We start from the raw sequence: 23,321 nt of genomic DNA, 5'->3' as shown, positions 1-23,321 counted from the left end.
GCTTAAGTAGTTCTGCACTGTGCTGGTGCTGTGCCTCGAGCTCCAGCAGGGTGCTGGAAAAGAGAACAATAGGGCTGCTCTGACAGCAAAACCATCACAGGGGCTCTCGGGCACTTCTGCATTATCAGGGTGTTGCAGTTAATTGTCGTTCGAAGCAGAGCGTGAATGATTGCAAAGATTTTTCCTGATTAAAAAAGTTCTCCGTGGTGGGGATTGAATGGAGCTCTGAGAACACTCTCCCAGCAACAGCTTTATTTAAAGCCCATGCCTGGCTCCTGGCAGCAATACTTTCAGCTTTACATCAAACCATCAGTCCATTTCACCTTTGCCAGCTAGGAGAACCTAATAAAAAACTCTAATTACTGCAACACTCCTTACAGCTATTAGCGGTCTCTTAGTTTCCCCTCCGTGAAGCTGAATGATCCAAAAAGACTCAGACACAGTCAGTGCTGTGAGTGCCAAGTGCTGATCCCAAAACACAAGCTCTGATCCCTAAACCCAGGACCTGGTGGCCAAGAGGCCACCAAGTAACCATAAAGCATGGGGACACAGTGACTCCTCTCTGCAGGACCCAGCCAAGTGAGCACAGCATCCAGATGCCCTCCAGCAGGTGCTGCCAGCTGCTCCTGCAGGAATCCCCCAAGGAGGCAGCCTCCTCCTCAATGACCTGTGGCTGGGGAGGTGGGTTCCCTGTTGAAGTCTTTTTTTACTCTGATGGTACTCATGGAAGATGAAAAGTAAATGCTTCTCCTTTTTTTTGACATTATGCACAAACGGGTGAAATCTCAGCCACAGTTTTGAAAGCTGCACCTGACCTCAAGGGCCCTTCCTATGAGTCTCCTGACTCCTGAGATCTAATTCTATTTCCCTTAGTCCCCCTCTGCCCAATCGCCCAGTGCCAGTGGGACGGCCTCTCATCCAAACAAAGCAACACATCACTTCCCAAGGAATGCAGGAAGGGCTCCAACTCCCCAAAATTGGAGCTGGGTCCAGAGATCTCAGCCTCAGCCCAACTCCAGAACAGAAAACACACGACACAGCACTCAGTGAGGGACCTGCTGCTGCTGAGACCCATTGGATGGGCTGGAACACACTCCTCCAGAGGGGCCTTTGGGGACAGCCACCACCCACACAACCTCTGACTGCCATGGGGTGCTCATGGCAAAGCAGATAAAGGGACTCACAGCAGTCCCCAGTGGCATCCAAGCAGGGGGAGGAACCACAATTCTGCACTCAGAACCTGCATAAATCTCAACCAAATGCTCAGAATCTGCTTCACATAACAACGCTGTGTGAAGCATATTCTCCAATCCTTTAACCCTTTCACAGCTCCGTCGCCCTCTCCAGTTCCTAACTGTCCCACCTGAGCCACAGACACCAAAGCTGTTTGCGAAGAGCTCTCCAATCATCACCACACAGATCCGGCACAGAAGCACCCCTGGTTCTGGCTCTGTGGCAGCTCTACCCAGAACAGGGAAACTCCATCCACAGAGCTTCCACCACCAGGACTTCCCACACTGAGAGCAACATGTAAATGAACAAAGCCTTCACCAGATCCACACACAGAGAAAGGAGCACTCACCCACTTGTTCCAGGTCTCTGGGTCTGAGAGAAGCGCCAGTCCGGGTTAGGCTGAGCTTGCTGCAGAGGAAATAGAAAAAGAGTTTTAATACCTTCATTCTCACCTGCAAACCAATCCTGGATTATTTCAGCCTGGGATATCGGTGTATTCTTTCCAAGTGAAGCAGATCTATTAGAACAATAGGAAAAAAAAAAGCTCCCCCACCCCCACTCCTTCCCTTTCTTCTGAGTATTTCTGGACCAGCATGAATACCAAAAAGCGTGACAAAAACCATTCAGTGAATAATCTTCCAAAGCAGCTCAGGAAACCAGGCTGTGAAAGAAATGAAGCATGAAATAAACTGATAAGGGCATTGCTCCAGCAGGAGAGATGGCACTAAAGCAATGAGCTGGGGGGGGGTGGGGGTGGCACTGTTAATTGATACCGAGAAAGATGCTTTCAGTGGGAGGTAAGGTGGTGACAGAGCTTCCTAACCTGTCCTTCTGTCCTTAGCAAGGCCTGCCTGAGCCTGCGCGTCACACTTGGTGTTTGAATGACTTTCCTAGACGCTGTGGTCACAGTGCATTACAATGTTTTTCTGTTTGCAGAAGAAAGAATGAACATCCGACGGCGGAGAGGAAAGAAAGAAAAGCATTCTTTGTTCAGGAAGCACAGCAAACTTCAGACCCAGCAGCACGCTTAGCAGACCTCGTGTTGCTTTCTGCCCCTGTCGTTTCCCCATCAGACAACGGGCATTCTGTAGCTGAGGATGGATGCAAAGCAGGCTGTGTGCATCGCGCCTTTGTGCACAGCATACACAGCCGAGCTGTCTGCAAGACGCACAACTTCCGAATGTCACAAGCTCTTAAGTAACTCTGAAATGATGACACGCTACCTGGGAAGAACGACGTTTCTCCTGGTTACCTCAGGAAGGAGCAGCTCCTGGTCAGCACCACAGAACACCAGCTTTATAGGATTATTCTGCTTGTACTTGCAATTACTAAGGCGAAGGGAAACGGGTACAGCTGACCTAGATTTTTATTTAGCAGCTGTGATTTGACTAATTTCACCACAGCTTTGATGATTCTCATGAAGGAATACATTAGAATAAATTACTGAGTCCCCTTAGAATAAGAGCTCCACTCCACTCCTGCTGCATACAAATCACACCACTTGCACACTCACCCTCCAGACTGCAGATCCACGTAGCTTTGCACACACTGCCACACGACTGCCCATCAGATAAGCCCGTCCCAGTCTATTTTTTCCAATCCCTATTGCAATTACCACTTTCAAATTTAGGGCAGGCATTTATGACACAAAGTGACTTTACTTTTTTTATCCCAAAGTTAAAAAAGCTGCAGTTAAATGCAGCCACTTCCATCTGGGTTTGGATATCCCAAGGCAAGTGGCTGAAGTTTTCACAGCACGCCCGCCGCTCAGGTCTCTGTGAGCCCAAGGGCACGTAAGGTTAGCAAGATCTTTGCAGAAATGCACTACTTTCAGCGCTGAACAGAGAATTCAGCCTCTTGCTCAGAACTACCAAGCTAGAAAGCAGTCCTTTGCCATGGCACAATCAGGAATTAATAATACCTGAGAGGCAAAGAGTGAGAAAAATCCCAACATGTTCCTAAAACAGAGCAAAAGGAGCACCCAGGTGACCTGGCATTGAGGTCTTCTTCTTCTCTCTTTCCATACAGCATAAAGGGGTTAAACAAGAAGTTTAACACCCCAAACCCCGTGTTCCCACTGCAAGAATCACTTCAGAAATCCCGAATGGGGCCAAGAGGAAGCTCCCAGCTCCACAAACACGCACGCTTTTGTTGTATGCTGATGGCCATCCCATTCCCCACCTCCACCCGGCACAGCCAACCCCCTTCCCTGGCACCTCCTGAGGGAGACCATCACCAACATCCCCCACAGCCACTTCACGCAGCAGCAGTGAGAACCCCCATCTCTTACCCCATCGCAGGGACTCGCTACAGTACTGGCCACCTGCTCATAGGCAGCCACGGTCTCCGCAGTGCTGGAGTGGCTGAAAGGTTTTACAAAGAGGAAATCACTCTGCTCAGACATTGGGGAGAAACAGGAGGTGTAATTCTGCGCCTGGGAGCCCAGCCCCGCTCTGCCCACATCCAGGTATTTGATGAAGCCATCTGGCCTCAGCTGCCCATGGAGATGGGAGGTGGGCTTGCGGGCAGACCCCCGGCAGCAGCCCACGAGAGCCCAGCCAGCAGAGCCCCCTCTGAGACAGCGGGCAACCGCCACGGCGAACACCACACACGACACGAGGGAAATGGACACCAAAGAGATGATGAGGTACAGCGTTAAGTTGTTGTCCTTGGGAGATGATTGAGGCAAGTCGGAGGACTTGGCAAAGTCCTGCACGCCATCTTCCTCTGGAGAAATGACAATCACCACCGAGGCCGAGAGGGACGGCGTCCCGTTGTCGTGCACCAGGACCACCAGGCGGTGGGGAGACGGTGACTCGCCCAGAGCCGCTGCAACACGCACCTCCCCGGTGCGATGTTCCACCTGGAAGGGCAGAGCCTCAGCCGTATCCTCCAGCTGATAGGACAGCCAGGCATTATGGCCGCTATCGGCATCCACAGCCACGATTTTGGTGACTAGGTAGCCAGGTTCTACCAAGGGTGGGATGGTTTGGTGGAAGGCAGAACCCGTAGGGACGGACGGGTAGACGATGGTGGGGGCATTGTCGTTCTGATCCATGACAAAGACGTGGACAACTGCAGTGCTGCTCAGGGCAGGAGAGCCAGAGTCCTTCACCTCCACGGGCACCTGGAACACCTTGTCCTGCTCATAGTCCAGAGCCCTCACAGTGTAGATGGTGCCGTTGTCTGGGTCTACGCGGAAGTAAGTTGAGATGGGTATGTCCTGCATCCCATTGTCCAGGATGGAGTAAGTCAGCTTGGCGTTACTGCCCTCATCGGGATCAGATGCAGACACTGAAAAGACAGAAGTTCCAGGGAGAGAGTTTTCCAGCACGTGAGCTGTATCAAAAGGGGTGGAGAAGTTCGGTGCGTTATCATTGACGTCGGCAATTTGGAGATAGAAAGTTTTTTGTGTGGCCCTTGGTGGTGATCCTGAATCTGTAGCCCTCACAGTGATGTTGTACCCGCTGGCCTTCTCCCGATCGAGGGGACCGTTTGTGACCAGTGAGAAGTGCTCTTTGAAAGATGACACCAGCTTAAATGGGAGCTCTTTGGCTATCTGCAGATGGACGTGCCCGTTGTCCCCAGAATCGCTGTCCTTTACACCGATGAGGGCAATCACCATTCCTGGGGTCGCATCCTCCAGCACAGGGCTGGAGAGAGAAGTCAGCACGATCTCAGGGCTGTTATCATTGATATCAATTAATTCCACCCGCAGATGACAGTGTCCTTCCATGGCTGGGGATCCTTTGTCCCGGGCTCGGACTGCAATTTCATAAGCACTGGATTCCTCATAATCCAAAGGGGCTTTGGTTCTGATCTCCCCCGTCCGGGAATCTAAACTGAACAGTTTAGTGAATTTACCAGGTGCATTATTGCTAGTTTTGAAAGAATACTCCACGTCCCCATTGGGGCCTTCATCCAGGTCGGTGACATTCAGCTTGGTGACCAGAGTGCCCACTGGCACGTTCTCCTCCAGATTCACCTTGGATACAGGTGGGTCACAAACAGGAGGGTTGTCGTTTGCATCCAGGACATGGATGGTGACCTTGGCAGTGCCAGATTTCACTGGATTCCCTCCGTCCAGTGCTGTTAGGATTAGGTGATGAACAGCCAATTTCTCTCTATCCAGCGCTTTTTTGAGAACGATCTCAGGCATTTTGACCCCATCTCCTCTCACGTTGATGCTCAGGCCAAAATGCTCACTGGGGCTGAGCTCATAGGTGGAGATGGAGTTGGAGCCCATATCTGGGTCTTCTGCCACCTCCAACGGCAGCCGAGTCCCAGGGTTGGCCACCTCTGTGATCTCCAAGACCACCTCCGGCTTGGGGAACTGCGGCGCGTTGTCGTTCACGTCGAGGACGTCCACCTCGACACGGTGGAGTTGGAGGGGGTTCTCCATGACGAGCTGGAGGTGCAGAGAGCAGGCGGGGCTCTGCCCGCACAATGCCTCGCGGTCCAGCCTCCTGTCGAGGAGCAGCACACCTGCTGCCAGGTCCACCTGGAAGTACCGCTGCTCAGACTCGCTCACCAGGCGCAGGTTACGGGCTGCCAGGCTCCGCACCTCCACTCCCAAATCCTTGGCCACGTCGCCCACCGGAGTGCCCGGCTCCCTGTCCTCGGGTATGGAGTAACGGAGCTGCGCGCTGCCGGGCGGCTGCAGGCTGGAAAGGGCTGCGAGTAGCAGCGGGAGCTGCCACGGTGAAGCCCGGCCCTTCAGCATGCCGAGCCGGCTGTGCGAACGGAGAGAAAGCGGCTCCCAGCGGCTCCCCCCGCCGCCCGCCCCGGAGCCGCCGCCGCCGCCGTACCGAGAGCCCCGCGCCCCGATCCGAGCGCGCCGCGTCGGGACGAAGCTGCCGCCGGAGCCACGGGAACGGGACCGGGAGGGAAGAACGAAGGAAGGAAGGGAGGGAGGGAAGGGACAGGGGGGGGAGGGGGGGCAGCTCGGCCGAGCGGCTCCCCGGCACACCGAAAGCGCACAAAGTCAGCGAGCGAAGGGGATGGACCGAGTGACAATTCTACGTCTCTCAACAGCCCCCTCCTCCTCCTCCTCCTCCTCCTCCTCCCTCCTCTCTGCCTCCTCCACCGCCTTCCTCAAAATACGCACGGCGCAGCCCCCCCTCCCTCCCGCAGCCGCCACTCCGCCTCCGCAGCGCCGGGCGGGCGCCGGGGATCCCCGACACCGGGAACCGGGGACTCCCGGCAGCGGCGGGCGGGCTCCGGCCGGCACCCCCTCCCCGAAGGCGGCCGGGGACCGGGATCTCCCGCTCCCGAGCTCACCTCGCTGGGCGCCGACGGTTTCACACCGGCTGTGCCCACGGAGGGTTTCACAAACATGAATTCGCTGATGTCAGAGACGGGTGAAAAGCAGGAGCGGTAGCGCGGGGCTGGGGGAGCCGTGGCCGTCACCTGGACGCCCATCACCGTGTCCCCTTGCTTGGGCTCATAGTGCAAGTGCCCAAAGATGTGGCTGGGCGGGGGCTGAAGCGTGTCCACGCTCTTCACGCTGCAGCCCTGGACAGCAGGCGCGGAGCCCCGCCGTACGCACCGCACACCCAGCACTGCCAGTCCCACCAGCGAGACGCTGGAGATGAGCACCAGAGAAGCAATCAGATAAATGGTGATGGTGGGCAAGCCCCCACCGTCTGCAGCCTGAGCCTCGGAGCCTAGCAGGGCCTCGGGGCCCCTCTCCTCCACCAACACGACCAGCGTGACGGCTGTGGAAAGCGGTGGCTCCCCGGCATCCCGCACCACCACCACCAGTTCATGTGCAGAAGCATCCGACTCCTGCAGGGCCCGGGTGGTGCGGATCTCCCCGGAGCGTAGGGCCACGCTGAAAAGTCCCGGCTCAGTGGCTTCCATGAGATGGTAGGAGAGCCAGGCGTTGCGCCCCGAGTCCGCGTCTATGGCCACCACCTTGGTAATGAGAGCAAGAGGGGCGGTGGAGGGGGAGATGCGTAACTGGGTGGCGGAATCCTCCCCAGCCCTGGGAAAATGCACCCGCGGGGCATTGTCGTTTTGGTCTGCAATAAACACATGAACCAGCGTCCTGTTCCTCAGGGCTGGGGAGCCACCGTCAGAGACCTCTACATGGAACTGGAGATAGGTGGTTTGCTCATAGTCAAAGGGGAGTTTGGAGGAGATCTGGCCACTTGTAGGGTGTATGGAGAGGTAGCGAGTCGGATCCAGGCCTGGCTCTGTCCCACCAGCTTGCAGGATGGAGTAGGAGAGGCGGGAGTTCTGCTCTGAGTCTGGGTCGAACGCAGAGACAGTAACCAGCACACTGCCCACCGGGTTGTTTTCTGCCACCAGCACCTCATAGGACGCTTGCTCAAACTGGGGCGCGTTGTCATTGACATCCACCAGGGTGATGGGCAGGATGGTGTGGCGGGAGAGTGGAGGGCTGCCCAGATCTGAGGCCGAGATGGTGACATTGTAGTAGGCAACATGCTCCCTGTCCAAGCGGGTTCTCGTGAGTAGCGAGTACTGGTGCTCGTAGTCTTTGCGCAGCTGGAAAGGAAGGTCTGGAGACACATGACATTGGACCTTGCCCTGGTCCCCAGAATCCTTGTCCTTGACATGTATGACGGCCACCACCGTGCCCGGCAGCGCATCCTCGCTTAGGGAACTGGAGAAGGAGGTCAGAATGACCTCAGGAGCATTGTCATTCACATCAGTGACCTCCACCACCACGCTGCAGTGCTCCTCCATCGTGGGCGATCCCATGTCCTTGGCCTCCACTTCAATCTCGTACACCGTCGCCTCCTCAAAGTCCAAGTTGCCCCGCACACGGATCTCTCCAGTTTGCTCATCGATGGCAAAGATCTGGCGTAAGGCATCCGAGTTGTGGCTGCTGAGGGAGTAGCGGATGTCCCCGTTGGGCCCTTCATCCACATCGGTGGCATTTAGCTTCACTACAAGGGTGCCAAGTGGTGAGTTCTCCACCAAGCGAGCTCCATAAGACGGTCTGTCAAAGACTGGATGGTTGTCATTGGCATCAAGAACCTGAATAGTGATGTGTGTCTTGCTGGACTTGGGGGGCGAGCCCCCATCCTCAGCAGTCAGGACGAGGTGGTGGAAGGCTCTGTGTTCCCGGTCCAGGGCCCTCTCCAGCACCAACTCAGGGAACTTCCCACCGTCCGTGCGAGCCTTCACATTGAGGTTGAAGTTCTCGTTGGCACTCAGGTGATAGGTCTGCAGGGTGTTGGTGCCCACATCGGGGTCCTGGGCAGGCTGGATGGGGAAGCGGGCACCCAGGGATGCCAGCTCGTAGATGCGCAAGGACACCTCGTCACTGGGGAACTCCGGGGAGTTATCATTGATATCCAAGATCTCCACCTCGATGCGGTAAAACTCCACCGGGTTCTCGATGGCAAGTTTCAGGTGGAGGAAGCAGCGGGGGTTCTGCCCACAGAGCTGCTCCCGGTCTATCCGCTCGCTCACCATTATCACCCCGGTGTTCACATTGACGGAGAAGTACTGCGAATCCGAATCGGACAGTACCTGCAGGTTGGCCGCCGCCAGTTTCCCCACATCGGTGCCCAGGTCCTTCGCAATATTGCCCACGAAGGCGCCCCGGGTGAGCTCCTCCGGGATGCTGTAGCGAATCTGGGCAGAGGAGCTATGCAGGAACAAGCAGAAGGAGAAGACACGCGGCAGCCCCAGGGACCAGCCCGCCTTTCCTGCCCTCAGCATCCTTGCCGGCGCCCGGGGAGCGATGCCCTCGGAGGAGGCCGCCCGCGCTGCGGGGCCGCGCTCAGCGCTCACCGCTCCCATTCATTGTTTGGGGCGGCCGCGGCTCGACGGGGGGGGGCGCGGCGCAGCCGCCCCTCCATTGGCTCCGTGCGCCGCGCCGCTCATCCAATCGCCGATCTCCTTCTCAGGACAGCAACACCGGCACCAATCGCGGCGCTCGATGGTTGCGGCGCGGCGCGAACCTGCCGCGCTGCCCCGAGCGACGGTGGGCCCGCGCAGCCCCCCTCCCCCACATCCCCACCCCGAGCTCCCACGTCGAGCCCGGAGGACAAAGGCGGCCCCCCCGGCCCTCAGCGCCCCGCAGGGGGAGGAACCAGGGGTCGGCACCCGGCCCGGCCCCGCCTTCCCCCGGCGCTCACCTGGCCGGCGTCCCGCAGGGTACCGGCGGCGGAGAGGAAAGCCCCGGGTTCCCTCGGGAGGGTGCCGGGGGGCGGGCAGGGACGCAGGAAGGTGAAGTCGCTGCGGTCGGAGTCGGGAGAGAAGCAGGTGCTGTAACACTGGGACTGGGCGTCGGTGGGCCGCAGGGTGACCTCCATGTACTTAAGGGTGCCGTCGGAGCAGAGCTGCAGCTTGGGGCTGGAATGACTGAAGAAGTCCCGGGACGGCGATTCGGCAGCCCAGCAGCAGCGGGGAGAAGCGGCAGCACGGCCTCGGCGCCGCAGGCACCAGGCAGCAAGGAGGGTGACAGTAGCGAGTGCCACCGTGCTGACAGCTGCCAGTGCGATGATCAGGTAGAGGGTCAGGTCCGGCTTCTCCTTGGTTCCGGCCAGGAAATCCCGGGGCTTGTAGCTCTCCTCCAAAGCCGCCTCCTCCAGGGCCACGCTGATGGTGACGGTGGTGGAGAGCGGTGGGTCACCATTGTCTGCCACCAGAATGAGGAGCTGCTGCACCGCCACATCGGTGTCCCGCAGGACACGGGCCGTCCGCACCTCCCCGGTGTACTGTGACACGTGGAACAAGGAGGGCTCGGTGGACTCCGGCAGCAGGCGGTACGACAGCCAGGCATTGTACCCAGCATCTGCATCCACTGCTGTCACCTTGGTCACCAGGTAGCCCGGTGGGGCAGACAGCGGGACCCTCTCCGGTGTGGGGACATCACCATCACCAGCAGGGTGCAGGATGGTAGGGGAATGGTCGTTCTGGTCCAGCACAAAAATGTAGACAGTGACATTGGTGTGGAGCGGGGGAGATCCCGAATCCCTCACAGCCACTGAGATGGGTAGAACCTGCAGGAGCTCAAAGTCAAAGGTGCGCTGAGCATAGAGGTTGCCGTTGTTGGGGTTGATGTGGACGTAGGAAGAAGCAGGAGCACCCTGCACGTGGCCCTCTATGGAATAAACAAGAAGGGAATTGTCTCCGTCATCGGGGTCTGAAGCTGAGACGGTGCAGAGCAAGGAGCCCGGCGGGCTGTTCTCTGGGAGGAAAGCATCATAGGAAGGCTGCAGGAAGCGTGGTGGGTTGTCGTTGACGTCGGATACGTTGAGGAGCAGTGTGAGGCTCGTGATGAGAGCAGGGGACCCACCATCCTGGGCGATCAGCTGCACCACGTACTGCGAGGTGGTCTCTCTATCCAGGCTCTGCCGGGTGACCAGTGAGAAGTGGTTCTGCAAGGACCTGACAGCGAACGGCACGCTGGGGGAGATTTCCAAGCTCACATCCCCATTGGGCCCCGAGTCTCGGTCCCGCACGTTGAAAAGCCCCACGACAGTGTCTGGTGGGGTATCTTCAGGCACTGGATTCAGCAGGGAGGTGAGCAGAACCTCTGGGGGGTTGTCATTGGCATCCTCCACCTCCACCTGCAGCACGCAGTGCCCCTCCATCTCAGGCACACCCCTATCGCGGGCCCGCACGTGGATCTCATAGAAGGGCGATTCCTCAAAGTCCAGCTCCCCGCTCACCCGCACCTCACCGCTTTGGGGGTCCAGCGCAAAGAGTCGCCGGACGGCCTCGGAGGTGTGCACCCCAAAAGAGTACTGCGTTTCCCCATTGGGGCCCTCATCGGGATCTGACGCGTTGAGCTGGAGGAGCAGAGCTCCCACAGGTGTGTTTTCTGGGATTTGTACCTTGTACGTGGCACGGTCAAAGGCGGGTGCGTTGTCATTGATGTCCAGCACCTGCACCGTTATCTCTGCTGTGCCCGAGCGGGCCGGGCTGCCCCCATCCACGGCTGTCAGCACCAGCTGCAGTTCTGGCCGCTCTTCCCGGTCCAAGGCGCGCTCCAGCACCAGCTCCGGGAAGAGTTTGCCATCCTGCAGCTGCTTGACGTCCAAAGAGAAGTGGGAGTTGGGGTTCAGCCGGTAGGAACCCACAGCGTTGATGCCCACATCGGGGTCCTGCGCGCTCTCCAAGGGGAAGCGCGTGGCCACGGCGGCGGACTCTGCGATGCGCAGGCTGCGGCGGGCTGTGGGGAAGCTGGGGGAGTTGTCGTTCAGATCCAGGATCTCCACTTCGAGGCGGAAGAGCTGCAGGGGGTTCTCTGCCACCACCTGCACTGACAGCACGCAGCTGGAGGCGGCTCCGCACAGGCGCTCCCGGTCCAGCCGCTCGCTCACCACCAGGACACCGCTGTCCAGGCGCACGGCGAAGTGCTGCCGGCTCTCCTCCGAGCCCAGGCGCAGCCTGCGGCCCGCCAGCTGCTCCACCTTCAAGCCCAGGTCCTGGGCCACGTTCCCCACCGCGGTCCCCACCTCCGACTCCTCAAGCACCGAGTAGCGGATCTGCCCAGAGACCCAGCCCCAGCCACAGAGCGAAAACAAACTCAGTACTTGCCATTTCCAGGCGGGTCGCTGGTGGCTGATGCTCTCCATGTCCACACACATCTGACCCAAGACCGGACCCGGGACACAGCCGGCCTTGCAGAGCCACTAAAAATCCCCGGCTCTCTGTTCCCCAGCTCAGGGAAGCAGCTCCGGGGCTGTAGGAGGCTGCAGCTCGGCTGCCAGCATCCGAGCGGAGGGGGTGGGCTGGGGGAGGGGAGCTGAATCACAGCCCCAGCGCGGGGAGGGGGTGGGGGAAGAGCAGATCCCCCGCTTCAGATCAGCACCCAATTGGCCGAGAGCTCTGTCCCCGTGCACCCAATGGGGGACCCGGGGGGCTGTGGGAAGTGGGGGCCCACCACCCCCGGGCCCAGCCTGTTTCACTTGCTCCCTCAGCTCGCTTCCCGTTCTCTGGGAAACTGCACGTCCTGGAAGCCGGCGAGGTACAAACCCTCCCTGTTCACTCCCGCTCCCACAATGGTGGCTTCACATCGTGCCCGCACACAAAGGGCAGCTTTAACGAGCATGGGCCAAAGGGCTTTTTCATGCCCTATGAAAAAGTGCTTGTTTGAGGACCAAGGTGCCAGGGCTGCCCTCCCCTATCCTATCTCCCCCCTTAGTTAATGCTGTGCCCATCTGATGCCCGCATCTCAGGACCGACCCCGTGGGGCTGCCACCGGTGCCGCTATCAGCCTGTAAGGCCCACACCAAGAGCTGCCAACACCATGGGTGCCATGGGGAGGGCTTCCTGAGCCACCAGAGCCAGCAGCCAACTGTTTGCCACGGCCACCTGCCTGAGCACCTCGTCCCCATCTGGCACAGGTGAAGCTCAGCAGCACCCATGAAGCCCACAGGTCAGAATGGGACCACAGCATCGGGCATTATGCAGGGAAGGATGCCAAGGAGATGCACACGTTGCAGCAGGAACAGCTTTGCAGCAGCCTCAGCCTCTACTGCGGGGTGCACTCGGGGCACACAGACCTTCCTACGTGCCCCCAGGCCCTGGTGGGGGGAGGGGAAGGAGGCAGCTTCGGCCCTGCCGGTCTCCTCCATCCAGGCACCCCGTGGACCTCAGGGACAGGGGAGAGGATGGAGACGGTGCCCGGAATCGCCGCCGTCAAGGAAGGCTCGACTCGGCTCTGCCGCGGTCCGTGCCCCCGTCCCCTCCTCAGCCCCTCCCGGCCCATTTCCAGTGCTACGGGCGGCACCGCTCTGCTGCCAATCAATCCGAGACTGCGCAGTCGCAGCTCGTGATTGGTGCAGAGCTCCGCCCACGTCCCGCCTACTGCTCGCTCAGAGAGGGGAGAAGCGCTCTTAAAGGGCCAGATCACGAAAAAGCCTTGCGGGTAAATTCCTCGGGTGCAGCCCGGTGGGACTTAATGCGCCCCGGGGGCTTCCGACGGTGCCACTCGCCGTCACCCGGTCTCCGCGAAGTGTCGCAGCAGCGTCACGGAGGGACAGAGTGCCACACGGGGCCCTGCTCCTACAGAAACGGGTCCGGTGAAGTCCCCCCTTAGGAGAGAATTTGCTCATAGATGTCCAGGTGGTGGGAGCAAGCAGCAAGCATCTGGCATGGGGGATCTGCCAGGGTTTGGGATGGGGACACAGAGGGGTCACAACGGGGCAGGGACCTGGCATGGCACAAGACACGACCTGCACAGCCAGCCAGCACGCATCTGGGGAGGGACCAGCAGCACCATCCCCCCCTGCATCAGGCTGGAGCTGGCTGCTGCCCTGCAGATGTAAAACCTCTGTGGGCTTGACACAGTCTGCAGCACTGAGCTCTACCTTTCACTGCAAAGACTGAAAATCCACCAGCCGATGCTGGTTTCACACAGCCCTGGGGGGCTGAGGGACGATGTGTAGAGCTCGGGTATACCACCTGCCTGTTATCATTGCCTTCCATCCCCAGGCTCAAACCGCTCACTGCTCCCCCAGCACCTCCAGCCCCCTGCCATCCCCAAGGCTTCTTGCCAGCCTTCTTTGGGGGGACATTTCTGTCCCCAGCTGTAACAAAACCTGCACAAAGGCACAGAAACACTTGCTGCAGCAGCTGCCGCAGCCGTTCCTGCCTGCTGCAGGTGAGAAATGCTGAGTATGAGAAGCAACACGAGACAGGAAAATAAATAAATAAATAAATAAAGTACATAAAATAGCTCTGGGAGATTCAGTGCTTCTGCCTGTGATTCAGCTGCAGTGCAAAGCTGCACACAGAGCCCTGTGTCTGTGCACGGCTTCCGCTGCATCACACTCCCTTCCGCCCCAAGCAACCAGCCGATCCCATTCACACCTCTCAGAGGGGACACAACACCGGCACCGAGCATCTTGAAAACCCACCAGATTCTCCTTTCTGCTGGATCCACCACCCAGCCTCACCTCTGAGGACTGCAGTGTTCCTGTAATTGAAAGCTTGCAAATTATGCTGCACGATTCCCACCAGGGATGAAGCACAGGAGCAGCCTGGCATGCGCAAACGTGTTCCTGACTGCAATTTGTTCAGCCAGGATGTTAGACAGCACCGTGAGACAGCATATTACAAATCTTGTAGGGTTTGTGACAGGGATGGTAATAGAAGACATGGGCGGTGGGCTCAGCATCCAGCACCCAGCTCAGAGGAACCCTGAGGGCAGCCTGTGACCCCACCAAACTGACCTGAAAGGAGCATCTTCACAGAACTTAAATGGGAATAAAACCAGAGCCATCAGGAATCAAACACCAAGTGAAACGAGGAGAGAAGAGATTGCTCTACAGCCACGGGCCAGGACCAGCATCACCCCTCAGCTATGCGTGATACGGTAGGATGCAATGCACTGCTGCCCCACCAGCAGCCAGTGGCTCCCAGCCCACTTCACCTGTCCCATACTGGGACACGTTGCAGAGGGATCACAGCTCCAACCTGCACCTGCAAGCACTCGGTTTTCATTTTGCAAAGGGAAGGAAACTCCACAAGCAGCAGTGTTCCTACTGAAGATTTTTAAGTGGTTGCCAGCTGATCTCAGCCTCCACTGGCTAAGCCATGCAAGGCGTACCCGAAACTGCATCCAAAAGACACAGGTCTACTTCTGGGAGTAAACAGACCAACCTGACCCTGCTCACCACAGTGTAAATGTCATCGGCGCACAGGATGGCTCCTTTGACTTGGAAGAAACCAACTGCTCTTTAACAACATGGTGCAACTGGATATTTCCCCCAGCCTCAACCTGCTGCCATAGGCGTATGGCACAAAGGAGCCACGGATCAGCTTGGCACTGCGACATGCCAAGGAAGGGCTACGTTACCTCAGCGGGCGTGGGGAGCCGGCTGGCTGTGCCTACCATCTGGTGGTACAGTCCTGGCTCACCATTCCTCATGGTGTTCTGGCGGCTCCCCAGGGGACTGGAAGTGATGGGTTTTTTACACAGGAGATCACTCTGCCGGGAGTCCGTGGTGAGATAGACCTGATGGTAGAAGTTGGGTGGTGTGAAACCACCCCGCACAGCATCAACGTGGTGGAAGGGCCCTGATGTCCTGTACAGGGTGCTCCTGGAGCTGTTGAACAGCTCCTTTGACTGCCTCCACTTGTAGCACTTGAAGATGCCCACTGACACTATGGTGATGAAGAAAGCGGCCGAGACCAAAATGACGGCCAAGATGAGATAGAAAGTCATATGCCTCCTGGAGTCATGTGGGGGTGTCACATCAGTGAGGTCGGTGAGTGCTTCCTTGACCCTCTCGGCCACAGAGATGGAGACGGTGGCACTGGCTGACAGCGCGGGCTCTCCGTGGTCCTTCAGCAGGATGACCAAGGTGTGCTGGGGAGCCTCGTCCTCCCGGAGCTGACGGGCTGTGATGATCTCCCCACTGTGCAGCCCAACTGAGAAGAGAGTGGGATCGGTGGCTTGCAGCAGGGTGTAGGAGATCCAGGCATTGTATCCTGCATCCGCATCCACCGCCACCACCTTGGTGACCACGTGGCCCACAGGAGTGCCCGGTGCCACCACGTCGGTGTAGGAGGATGTGGAGTTGGGGAGGGGGTACAGCACAGTGGGGGCATTGTCATTGAGGTCAGTGACAAACACATTGACCGACAGGTTGGTGGCAAGAGGCGGAGAGCCGCCGTCGTGGACCTGCACCATCATGCTGAACTCCATCTGGTCCTCATGGTCCAGGGAGGTCAGCAGATGGAGGGCACCACTCTCGCGGTTGATGGAGAAGAGGTGACCCACAGCGGTGTCCCCCTGCAGGAGGGAATAGGAGAGATGGCCGTTGCGCCCCAGGTCCGGGTCTGTGGCGCTCACGTTAAGAATGGAGATGCCTGGCACGTTGTTCTCTGGCACGTACACGTCATAGGAGTCCTGTGAAGATTTGGGTGCATTGTCATTGACGTCTGACACCTGTACCAGGATGTGTTTTACTGCAGACAAGGGCGGCGAACCTGAGTCCCTGGCTGTGACAGTGATGTTGTACTCTGATGCCTCTTCCCGGTCCAGAGCTGCTTTAGTTTTCAATGTGTAGTAATTTTTGAGGGAGGAACTGAGCGTGAATGGGATCCCAGGGGGAATAAAACAGTTCACCAGACCGTTGTCTCGAGAGTCCAAGTCTGTTACACTCAGCAGAGCTACGACTGTCCCCGGGGCTGCATCCTCAGGCACAGGGCTGTACACCGAAGTCACCGTCACCTCTGGAGCATTATCATTCACATCCACAACTTCCACCAGCACTTTGCAGTTGGCAACGCCAGGAACGGCACCCTTATCTTTAGCCTGTAAGTAAATCTCATACAGCTTTGTTTCTTCGTAGTCCAGCTGGCCCTTGACCCTCAGCTCCCCAGTATCCGAGTCCAGAGTGAAGAGCTCTCGTACCTTGGCTGGCGTGTGGCTGCTGAAGGAGTAGATGATGTCTCCATTGGGCCCATCATCCAGGTCATAGGCGCTCACCTTGGTGACCAGGGTGCCACTGGGCGTGTTCTCCCTCACGCTCGCCTTATAGGTGGACTGGTTGAAGACTGGGACGTTGTCGTTGGAGTCCACCACGTCAATGTGGATCTGCACGTGGGCCGACCGTGGCGGGCTGCCTCCATCCAGCGCCGTCAAGACCAAGTGCAGCTCCCGTTGCTCCTCCCTGTCCAGTTCCTTCTCTAACACCAGTTCCGCGTACTTGCTTCCGTCCACCCTCGTCTGTACGTCCAGCACGAAGTGCGGGTTGGCGCTGAGCTGATAGGTCTGCAAAGAGTTAATTCCCACATCGGGATCTTGCGCGCTCTCTAGCGGGAAGCGCGTCCCGGCCGCCACCGACTCGCTGATTTCCAGCCTCGCCTGGCTGCTGGGAAAAACTGGGTCGTTGTCATTGATGTCCTGGATCTCCACGGCGCCGCTGTACAGCTCCAGAGGTTTCTCCAGCACGATCTCAAAGCTGAGGGTGCACGGGGAGAGAGCTCCGCACAGCTCCTCGCGGTCTATCCGCTCGCTCACCAGCAGCGAACCGCTCGCCGCATCCACCGCGAAGTACTTCTTGCTACCGCCGGACACAACCCGCGGCCGCCGCCCCGACAGCCGCGCCGGGTCCAGCGCCAGGTCGGCTGCCACGTTGCCCACGGCCGATCCTCTCCGCGCCTCCTCGGGGATGGCATAGCGAATGGCGGCGGAAGCCCCGGAGGAAGCGGCGAGCAGGAGGCAGAGGCTCAGTACCTGCCCCGGCGTCACCCCGCGGCTCCTCGCAGCGACGCCTTTCATCGCTCCCCGCCTCTTCCCCCTAGAAATCCTCAGCTTGCCCCTTCATGCCGCTGCCCAGCGCTCCGGGAAGCGGCGTGCGGCGGGGAGACGGGCATCGCTCGGCGGCACGGCTCTGACTCACTGGCCGGCTCGCTCTCAGCCTCTCAGTGCCTCATCCCGGCTCCGAGCGGGGCCGGGCCGCCCGATCTCCCGCTCCAGCATTGGTCGACAGCGGCACATAGAGTCCCGGCCAATAACTGCACGGAGCGCAGGGCTCAGAGAGCTGCTGCCCGCCCGCCCCCGCGGGAGGCCCGGCTCAGTGAGCGCTCATCCCGTCCCCACGCACGGGGAAAGTCCGGCGGTGCGAGTTAACGGAGCGGAAGCGTCCAGAAAGGGCGGCTGGGAAACAGAGGAGTGCGTCCCGAGAAAAAAGTATCTCGTTGTAGACGGGCAGCAGAGCGAGACGGGGCGGTGGAGGGGGCGGGACGAGGTGTGTGCGTGTAGACAGAGTGAACAGCCCTCGGGACCCCGCGGATCCCGGTCATTCCAGCAGTCCGCTCCTTTCCTACTGTCCCACAGCGTCACGACGGCGCACCGCTGGGTGCCAGCAAAGCAGCGTCGCCGACCAAGTGACAATCCAGGAGCAACGCCCCGGCCCCTCTCCCCATCGCCACCATTGTCCCAGGGGGACAACCCGTAGCATTCTCAGCCGTGCACTCCCTCCCTCCTCGCCACCCTCCATCTCGCCGCCCTGTCTCCCCGGACGCAGACAGCTCCCACCCCACCCCGGCCCTCGGAACAACCTTTCCCTGTCCCATGTGGAGCCCCCCGGCCGCCGGCACCGAGAGCAGCCGTTTCCCGAGCTCCCTGCCTGCTGTCATCACACCACCTCCTTATACTGAGACTTTTTCCGACGCTTCGAGCGCGCAAACGGATTCAAACTACTACAGTGTTGGAACGCTGTCACCCACGAAACTGGAATGAGAGAGCGAAAAAAAAAAGGAGCTTGAAACGGGAGCGTGAAAATCAGGCTGCGGCAGCTCCTCCCACAGCCGATAACGAACGGTCGGACTTGAAATTAGCGCCCACGCCCGTTCATTGATGGAAACTGCACGGATCCGGAGCAAATCGCTCCGAAGAGCTGAAGCTGATGGTCTGCCATCCCGCAGCTTAACGTGAGCGGCTGCACATCGCCCTCACCAACGTGGGAGATGCGACACCCGGTGGGGATATCGCCTCTGGTTACGCGTTCTCACCCCGCACACTCCTATTAACCGCCGAGGTGCAGCCAGGAGCACGGAATGCAAGCAACATCAAACTGATCGGCTCAGTTTCCTACCTAAGAAGTCACTGTCAGGAATCATCGTCACTGTATCACTACCAGCACGTGCTTATCACCAGCCCAAGAACGTGATAAAAGCACGCGCCTCAAGTCAATAAAATCCAATGCTAGTCATCATTGCTTTAAAAGAACTGAATTCTGAAGCAGAATTCATGATGATTCCCAAGGGAAACGTCCTGCTTTACCCACTGCAGCTGCATCGCGCGCTTCAGTCCGAATGGTTTTGCTTCTCCGTGCTCCGGAGCGCCTCTACCTGCAGGCTCTGCAGGCTCACAGCGCTGAAAGCAGAGCTCTTGTTTCACGAGCCCTTACACGAGCAAATTCCAGTTACCTTTCCTTCTTACATATAATCCAAAGAGAAGAAAATTCACAGCCGTTCTGAAGCTAAACCTTGAAACAGTCTTCAGCCGCTTCACTAATAAACTCCGAAATAAGATCCAAATCTTTTTCTTTCCTCCAGCCACCGCCTCTTTCCTAATACTGTCAAGTCTAAGCTCTTACTGAGCGATTTATCTTACATGCACATCACGTTTTGTAAGAAGTTTAGTACATTTGAGCTAAATTCAAAGTGCCTGTTCCCAACAGTAATCAGCTGAGTACAGCCGAGATACATCCCTACTCAAGAAGGGCACTGAAGATGCAACATCTCCATCTCCCACATTTTGTCTGATCTACAGACATTACATGAACTTCACCATGACAGAACACCAGGCTATTGACAGAGACATCCTCAGAGCTCCTGAAAGCACCACTTGGAAAGAAAAGGAGCAGTAAAATGTGGCACTGGAGAAGATAGTTCACCCATTGGGAATTCCAATTGGACCCCAGGACCTTTGTGCCATCGCTCCTCCTCAGTACCTCACCCCAGTACCCAACTCGCTGAAACTCACGTACAGAGTTAGAGAGCTCTGAGTGAGGAAGGAGAGAAACAACAGAAACCCGCAGAGAGGGACATGAGGGAGCAGCTCACCTGTGACGAGCTGTCAGGGTCGGGAGGGTCCTTTTCGGAGTGACCACCTGCACCAGCTTCCCCCGCCAAAAGAAGGTCAGAGAGTGCTGCTGCCCCGGGTTTGAGAAACGTGAAGTCCTTCTGGCCCGACTCGGAGGCCAGGCACACCTCGTAGGCATAGGGCAGGGGTAGCGTGCTGCTGCAGTAGTTGAAGGGCGCTTTGGGGCCCAGGCTGGAGTAGAGTTCCTTATCGGAAGTCAGAAAGATGGGGGGGCTCCTGGCGCGTCGGCATTTAAAGAACACGACCAAAATGACCGTGAAAACGAATAGCGAGGACACCAAAGCGAGAGCTACCACGAGAATGAGGTTCAGATCAGAAGCCAACTCGGACTCAGCGTTCTGCTCGCCCAGCTCCGGCAGCGCGTCCCGCACGCTCTCGGCCAGCACCACGTGCAGCGTGGCCGTGGCCGACAGCGCCGGCTGCCCGTGGTCCTTCACCACGGCCACCAGCCGCTGCTTGGCCGCGTCCCGCTCCGACACGGCCCGCGCCGTGCGCACCTCGCCGCTGCGCGCCTCCACGCGGAACAGCGCCGGCTCCGGCGCCCGCAGCAGCTCGTACGACAGCCACGCGTTGCGCCCCGCGTCCGCGTCCACCGCCACCACCTTGGCCACCAGGTAGCCGGCCTCGGCCGAGCGCGGCACCACCTCGAACGGCCCCGCGCCCGCGCCGCCGCCCTCCGCCCCGCCCGCCGCCGGCCACAGCACCCGCGGCGCGTTGTCGTTGCGGTCCAGCACGAAGACGCGCACCGTCGCCGTCGCGCTGCGCGCCGGCGTCCCGCCGTCCCGCGCCCGCACCTCCACGGCGAACTCGCGGCACCGCTCGTAGTCGAAGGAGCGCTGCGCGTACAGCTCGCCCGTCTCCGCCCGCACCGACACGAACGCCGCGTCCGCGCCGCCGCCCGCCAGCGCGTAGCTCACGCGCCCGTTGGCGCCCGCGTCCGCGTCCCGCGCGCTCACGCGCAGCACCGGCTCTCCGGCCGCGTTGTTCTCGGGCACGTAAGCGCTGTAGGAGGCCTCCTCGAACACCGGCGCATTGTCGTTCACATCCGACACCTCCAGCGCCAGATCCGCGCGGCTCGACAGCGCCGGGCTGCCCCCGTCCGTGGCGATCACCGTCACCCGGTGCTCGGACGCCCGCTCCCGGTCCAGCGCGCCCGTCGTCACCACTTTGTAGGAGCCGCCCGACGATGTCACGATCTGCAGCGGCGCCTCTCCTGACAGCTCGCACCGCACCCGCCCGTTCTCGCCAGAGTCCCGGTCCCGCACTTTCAGCAGCGCCACGACGGTACCGGGCGGCGCGTCCTCGGGCACCGGGCTCGACACCGACGTCAGCGTCACCTCGGGCGCGTTGTCGTTCACGTCCAGCACCTCCAGCTGCACTTTGCAGTGAGCCACCAGCCCGCCCCCGTCCCGCGCCTCCACCAGCACCGTGTAGCCCCGCGTGTCCTCGAAATCCAGCTCCTCCCGCAGCGTTACCGTCCCGTTCTCGGCGTTCACCGCGAACTTCTGCAGCACTTTGGATGGCATTTCCCCAAAGCCGTACGTGATGCGGGCGTTGGTGCCCTCATCGCCGTCGGAAGCTGAGACGTGCAGCACCACGGAGCCCGGCGGCGCGTCCTCACGCAGGCTCACCCGGTACCGCTCCTGCGCGAATACAGGCGCGTTGTCGTTGGCGTCGGTGACGTTGATGAGGAGCTGGGCGGTGCCGCTCCGGGGAGGATCGCCGCCGTCCAGTGCCGTCAGCACCAGGCGCAGGCTTTGCTCGCGCTCCCGGTCCAGTGCCCGGCGCAGCACCAGCTCCGCGAACTTGCTGCCTTCCTCGCTCTGCTTCACCTCCAGCGCAAAGTACTCGTTGTCTTCCAGCTCATAGCCCTGAAGCGAGTTCGAGCCCACGTCCGGATCTTCAGCGACCCCTACGGCAAAGCGGGCACCGGGAGGAGTTAACTCGTTGATCTCCAGCTGGATGCTGTCTCGCATGAAGTGCGGAGTGTTGTCGTTAACGTCGTGGATGGCCACTTCGACATGGAAGACGTTGAGGGGGTTCTGCACCACCGCCTCGAAGCTGACGGCACAGGACGCCGACTCGCCGCACAGCTCCTCCCGGTCCAGCCTCTCGCTCACGTACAGGTTCCCGTTCTCCCCGTTCACGGCGAAGTAGCGCTTTTCCGAGCTGAGCCGCAGCTGACGCGCTGGCAGCTCGGCCGGGCTCAGCCCCAGGTCCCGCGCCAGCGGCCCCACCAGCGAGCCCCTGCTCAGCTCCTCGGGAATAGCGTAGCGGAGCCGCTCCGGCGCCGCCCGACAGCAGCAGCAGCACAGCAGCAAAGCGGGCAGCAGCCCCTCTCCAGCTCTCCAGCGGCTCCTTCGCCGCTCGCCCGCCATTGGAAGCAGCGCTCGCCGCTCTCCTTCCTCCTCCCGCAGTGCTTCCAGCTGAGTTCCGTCCGTCCCGAGCTCCGAAAGAGGTCGGAACGCAGCGATGCGGGCTCCGGCTCGGCCGCCGCGTCTCTTCTGTCCGCTGTGAGATGAGCCGTGCGAGCGAGCAGCCAGCGGGGACGGGAAGCAGCGGCAGCCGCGGCCAACAGCGGCACCCGGAGGCCCCCCGGTGCCACCGCAGCCGTCCGAAGCTCCGCTCCCCGCTCTGACGGCAGCTGCCCGCCAGGCGGCAGCGCTGCTCCTCCCGGGCACCGGGAGAGGCGAAGCGGACAGCTCGGCCCTGCCGTGGAAGCGCAGCGCTCGGCGGGGGAACTCCTTACTGGACAAACGCTGCGCATCAGAGCACAGGTGAGCACAGGTAAGAACAGATACACTGCACAGCAATTAGCCGACATCTTCCCGGAGCTTCTGCGAGTGCTTGCAGATTGTCTTCCCCCAGCTCTTTCATTCTGTTTCTATGACTATAACCAGCAATGGTAACAAAGTACCTCCGAAGAAAAGCTGCTGTAGGAAGCAAGCACCCGATCCATCTTGAACACCACTGTCTTTGAGGAGCTCCTCTTTCCTGTCGTATCTCAGAATGACTGAAATTCTGGGAGAACAGAGCAAACTTCACTCACTATGACAGCAGTATCAGTGCATGCTTCCACTTCTACAAGTCAGGGGGACCATCACAGCCCCCTGCTGTAACAGGCTGAACACAGCCCTGCTCCATCTGCTCTTCAAAACTGCTTCTCTTGAGAAAGGTAAGCCAATTGATGTAGGAACAGTGAAAATATACCCACATGCCTGCTATCCCTGGGGCAGTTCCATTACCAGCATGCTGTTTTGAGAATTGTAAAGAGAAGCAATTGTGTTACCTATGATAAAGCCTGAGGCATATGCAACACATCAGCCAGCTTTCCAAGCACAACTGACAGCTCATGGGTAAGAAGATGACAAAAAAGGCACAAGATGGGGGCTCAGAAAGGCTTTGAAGCAGAGCAACTCTGGAGAACAGTGCTTATCAGTGACACCGGAACCGTGACACATAATTCACGTGCCAGAATGGGATGGTCTGAAAATAGAAAGCATAAAACTCCCTTGAAGGCAACGTTATCTTCCTT

The 23,321-nt window shown here is 59.2% G+C and overlaps 2 protein-coding genes across 6 annotated transcripts in view; both read right to left on the bottom strand.

Moving 5' to 3' along the window:
• Window positions 1-22,313, bottom strand: part of LOC122191652 (protocadherin gamma-C5-like) — a 37,255-nt gene extending 14,942 nt beyond the window's left edge. Inside the window, exons 1-3 of one of the 5 annotated variants that reach the window (XR_006182440.1) lie at window positions 3,524-5,981; window positions 2,457-2,561; window positions 1,583-1,641 (exon numbers count right to left, since the gene is read on the bottom strand). Coding sequence is in view for 4 of the 5 variants with exons in the window: in XM_042891998.1 (XP_042747932.1) it covers window positions 1,583-1,641; window positions 9,348-11,807 (2,519 nt within the window). In the remaining variant the exon portion in view is untranslated. Of the gene's footprint in view, window positions 1-1,582; window positions 1,642-2,456; window positions 2,562-3,523; window positions 5,982-9,347; window positions 11,928-15,022; window positions 17,702-21,261 lie in introns of those variants that run through there. The other 4 variants (XM_042892001.1, XM_042891999.1, XM_042891998.1 and 1 more) reach the window with 4 other exon arrangements.
• Window positions 6,328-8,937, bottom strand: LOC122191653 (protocadherin gamma-C5-like). The gene has a single exon (XM_042892002.1). It carries the CDS (start codon window positions 8,926-8,928, stop codon window positions 6,328-6,330), a length of 2,601 nt encoding a protein of 866 aa, XP_042747936.1. The 5' UTR covers window positions 8,929-8,937.
• Window positions 22,314-23,321: the final 1,008 nt, after the last annotated feature.

This window comes from Lagopus leucura, unplaced genomic scaffold (genome assembly GCF_019238085.1).
Source record: "Lagopus leucura isolate 7727_CA_CO unplaced genomic scaffold, USGS_WTPT01 105-0_obj-0_obj, whole genome shotgun sequence".
NCBI classification, from domain to species: domain Eukaryota; kingdom Metazoa; phylum Chordata; class Aves; order Galliformes; family Phasianidae; genus Lagopus; species Lagopus leucura.
This window is presented reverse-complemented; position numbering and strand designations above follow the sequence as displayed.